This window comes from Calidris pugnax, unplaced genomic scaffold (genome assembly GCF_001431845.1).
Source record: "Calidris pugnax isolate Ruff unplaced genomic scaffold, ASM143184v1 scaffold347, whole genome shotgun sequence".
Lineage (NCBI taxonomy): Eukaryota > Metazoa > Chordata > Aves > Charadriiformes > Scolopacidae > Calidris > Calidris pugnax.
Genome location: NW_015091298.1, coordinates 488,103 through 492,660, shown reverse-complemented (window position 1 = coordinate 492,660; position 4,558 = coordinate 488,103). Strand labels below are relative to the sequence as shown.

The 4,558-nt window shown below is 58.1% G+C and overlaps 1 protein-coding gene across 1 annotated transcript in view; it reads left to right on the top strand.

The window, feature by feature from the left end:
- The window catches only part of LOC106899086 (protein VAC14 homolog), a 29,239-nt gene that overhangs the window by 17,349 nt on the left and 7,332 nt on the right, over positions 1-4,558 (top strand). Inside the window, exons 2-4 of the mRNA XM_014960752.1 lie at positions 2,161-2,335; positions 2,999-3,117; positions 4,152-4,231. Of these exons, the coding sequence (XP_014816238.1) occupies positions 2,161-2,335; positions 2,999-3,117; positions 4,152-4,231 (374 nt within the window). The remainder of the gene's footprint in view (positions 1-2,160; positions 2,336-2,998; positions 3,118-4,151; positions 4,232-4,558) is intronic.

The window sequence follows — 4,558 nt, the reverse complement described above, 5'->3', positions numbered from 1 at the left end:
TTGTGTTTTTTTTTTTTTTGGCTCCGTCAGCCTGGATTAAAAAGCCTCCGCCTTCCCCTTTCCCTCCCTCCATCCTTCCCCCCTTTTTCCCATCCCTCTCCCTCCCGGCGGCCAGAAAAATGGGGGAAGCGTGTTGTTTTTTTTTTCATCCCCCGTGAATGCAGCCGGTTACGTAAGAATAATTGGGATAAATGAGCTTATTTATCGCAGCCCCGGCCCATTTGAAGGGGGTTCCAAGGCGATGGCCGGGCTGGGTTACGTAAAAAGCCCACACAGAGCATCTCATTGTCCGGCGGCGGCCACGCGGGATGAGGGAGCTGCCCATGGAGAGGAGCCGGGGCTGGGTGGGCCAAGAGGGGATGGGTCGCTTGACAGAACTGGGAGGAAGATGAGGGGTTTCTTCCTCGGCGGGTTGGGAGGGGAAAATCCATGTCTTCGTTCCCCAATCCACCTCTTGCATCCCTAAAACACCAGGCTTTAAGTGTATGTTCCCAAGGGTCCCCATACCCCAAGGGTATGGTCCTTGGTGTCTTCCTCTAGTCTTCTCCTGATCCTTCCCCTTGGGGACAGGGGATGGAAACTTGCCTCCTTCCTCTTCCTCACCCCAGGAGGTGAAGACGTGACCTCATGGGAGAAATTCAGGTGTGCCTCCCACCTCCCAGCCAAACCCAGTAGCTAGTAAATGCCTTCCACCCAGCCGGTGAAGCAGGTGCTCCTTGTTTTGCCTCCTAAACCTCTCCGAGATGCCTCCTAAACCCTTTTGAGATGCCTCCTAAACCCTTCTGACATGCCTCCTAAACCCTTCCGAGATGCCTCCTAAACCCTTCTGAGATGCCTCCTAAACCCTTCTGATATGCCTCCTAAACCCTTCTGAGATGCCTCCTAAACCCTTTTGAGATGCCTCCTAAACCCTTCCGAGATGCCTCCTAAACCCTTCCAAGATGCCTCCTAAACCCTTCCGAGATGCCTCCTAAACCCTTCCGAGATGCCTCCTAAACCCTTCTGAGATGCCTCTGGGGGGGATTTGGTTGCCAGCTGAGATTATCCTGGGGAGGAACGGTGCTTGGTAGGAGTTGGGGGAAAGCAGAGGAGCTCTGGGGGATGCCAGCATCTCCCCAGGTCCCCGACAGCCCATGGAGGAGATGGGGGGACGCTGGGAGCATCCCAGTTTCAGGAGGAGCTGGGTGGGCTCCCCCTGGTCTCCCCAGTGTGGGCACTGGGGAGAGCTGAGTGGGTGCTGGGCAGCATTTCAGGTGTCCTCAGACAAACCGCCCGAGAAGAAAAAACAGGAAATCCCCAAACCCAAACAAACGCAGAAGGAAAAAAAAAAAAATAGAAAAAAAAATCTCAGTTTCTTTGGTTTCTGGTCTAAAATGTTGAAAAACCTTGAGAATGCCCCAAGGTTTGTTAAGCAGGACATTCCCGCCGTGACCCGCCAAGCGTGGGCTGCAGCGCCGTGTTTTGGGGAGAGCGATGCCGGGGGGTGGGGTGTCCCGTGGAGCAGAGGCATCTTCCAGCTTCATGGACTGGAGCTCTGGAGCTTCTCAGCACCGGATGTCCTGGGAGCTGGAGCGTAGAGGAGTTCAAAGAGCAATGGGGTGGGTTACTGGAAGAAAGGGGGGCTCTGGTTCCAGCGCTCCCAGGTCCCACAGCGCTGGGAGGGAGCTCGCCTTGTTGGCCAAGCTCATTCCCCGCCAGTTCCCTGGCGTCAGAGGGATACTGGTCTGACTGGGCCATCACGTGCCATCTGTAACTCGGCTGCTGCACCTTCCCTGCAGTTGTCAGGATGGAAAGGGATGCCCAAACCCCCTCAAGGGAGGTCACTGAGAGGCTTGAGGTGGCCACCACAAGCCATAGTGGTGGGTGCTGGCGAGGTCCCAGAGCAGCACGACCAGGGATGGTTTTTTTGGCCTTGCCCCGGTGCAAGTAGAATCATAGAATCCAGTAGCTGCACCCACCAAACACAGGGCCTGATGTTGCCCCATAACATCTCCCTCCTGGTGCCACCACGCTCGCCCCAACACCGTGCACCCATATCTCTTGTCCCTGCTCCTCTCTGCTGGGAGGGGGTGATGTGTGGGCTCAGGGCAGGGTCTCGGCTGCACTCATTAACCCTCGTTAACGATCCCCGGGTTTCTTTCTTTCCTCTGTGATACGCAGGCAGCTTTGTTTGCTTCTGAACGCAGAAAACATCTTCCACTCCATGGCAGACATCCTGCTTCGGGAAGAGGACCTCAAGTTCGCCTCTACCATGGTCCACACCCTGAACACCATCCTGCTGACCTCCTCCGAGCTCTTCCAGCTGAGGAACCAGCTGAAGGATCTCAAGACCCCGGTATGGGCAGTGGGGGCTCAGCTACTGGGTTGGTGGGGACCTGAGAACCACCTGGGGACGTGTCTCGCTGCACAGTCCCCGACTGGCAGGTCCCAGGGCTGGACCTGGGTGGCCCCTTCGTTCCTCCACTCCTCAGGAGTTGAGAGGGGGTTTGGAGGACATGCCCAACTCTTGCTTTTCTCCCCCCAGCATGGGCACGGGCTCCTCAAGCCCCTCGAGCAGCTGCTGGCGCCCTCCCTCCACCCCAACACAGGCCAAGGGACAGGTGACAGCGGGAGCAGAGCCCCTCAGCTGTCCCTTCCCCAGGAACCTCCCCATGGGGTTTGCCGAGCAGCTGCCACCAACACCAGCCAAGACGTGGAGAGGGAGGAAGACTTCTCCTCCTCCTCCTCCTCATGCCATGGCCACCACTGCAGTGGTGTCCCCTTGGGTAGGCCTCCAGCCCCTTGTCCTACGGGGATGCAGCACCCCCAAAACCCACCTGACCTCCATCTTTCAAGGCTGGTGGCCCTATGACAGCGCCAGGTGGACTTGGTGGCTCCAGAAACGTACCTTCACGTCTTGGTGGCACTTGCCAGCCCCGCGGGTTGGTGTCGGGGACTCTGGGTGCCACGTCCTTGCTCCCACGGGTGACCTGACCTCGATGGTTCCCTCTTTTCCCAGGAAAGCCGTAACCTCTTCTGCTGCCTGTACCGCTCCTGGTGTCACAACCCCGTGACAACCGTGTCCCTCTGCTTCCTTACCCAGAACTACAAGCACGCCTACGACCTCATCCAGAAATTGTATCCTTTGGGGGTTTTCTGCGAGGCCGGTGCCCGGGCTTGGCCTTTTGGTCCCTCTGTGGCCACCAAGGTCACCCTGCGGGCCAGCCCAGCCTCCTGCCTACAAGCCCATCATTACTGGGGTGGCCAGTTCCCTTCCCCTTGGGTCATCCTTGGGTTTTGTGGCGTAAAAAGAGGAAACCCTGCTCTGCCTGAGCCCTGGCCTTCCCCTGCCCGCGAGGGGAGGCTCCTCAGCATCCTCTTCCTCCCGGGAAGATGAAGGCTTTGGCCTCCTGGCCTGATGAGGAGCAGGCAGCCCTGACGCGGTGCGGTTCCCGGTGAGCTCACCACCTGCCTGGGGCAGAACGATGGTTTCCCACCAGCTGGCAAACCCCGAGCTGCCTTGAGTTTTCCATATGAAGAAGCTCAATAACGTGTTGGGGTTCCCTTTGGTGGTGTTTCTCCTGGGGAACGGGAGAGCTTGGAAACACTTCCCGGTGAGCTCACCACCTGCCTGGGGCAGAACGATGGTTTCCCACCAGCTGGCAAACCCCAAGCTGCCTTGAGTCTTCCATATGAAGAAGCTCAATAACGCGCTGGGGTTCCCTTTGGTGGTGTTTCTCCTGGGGAACGGGAGAGCTTGGAAACACCTTTGTGCCCAGGAGGGTAAAAACAAGGATCCTCACACCATCTTCCTGCTTGGTCTCCAGCTAGGCAAGCTGACGGAGCTTTATGGGCAACCTGGTGGCTTTATGGGCAACTTGGTGGCTTTACAGGCAATCTGGTGGCTTTATGGGCAACCCGGTGGCTTTATGGGCAACCTGGTGGCTTTTTGGACAACCTGCCTTTCCCCACACACAACCCCCCTCCATCCCTGCCTTCTCCTCCTGGTTCCTTCCATGGACCCTTGGCTCCTGCAGGAGCTGGGGATGCAGGAGAGGGTTTGGCAAGGTCCACACCGGGACACTAGCCTGGGGTGGTGGGGTGAGCCATCTCCTGCCGCCGGGGGGGCCCCCCGTTTTTTCCAAGGTGACATCCTTGACGGGCGCATCCAGCGGGGATCTGGAGGTCACGGTGGATTTCCTCACCGAGGTGGACAAGCTGGTGCAGCTCATCGAGTGCCCCATATTCACATGTAAGGAGGAAAAAAAAAACCCTGGTGGTTGCGTGTGTGTGAGTGTGTGTGTGTGAGTGTGTGTGTGTGTCCCCTGTGTGTCCCCCCCCCCCAACTCCCAGCTCCTCCAGCTCAATAAAGCGGCCGCCGCCGCACAAATAAATAGAGCAGAAGTTATGAGACTTCTTGCCGGGAGGTTTGCCCAGCTCTGGAGCTGCCCGTCAGGGACTGGCAACGCTGGGCAAGGGGGGGGGTACAGCTCGTGTGTGTGTGGTGTCCCCCCCCAAGATATAGGTTAAGGGAGCGAGCGGCGCTGGCACCAACCAAAGGGATGGGGGAAGAAGCGTG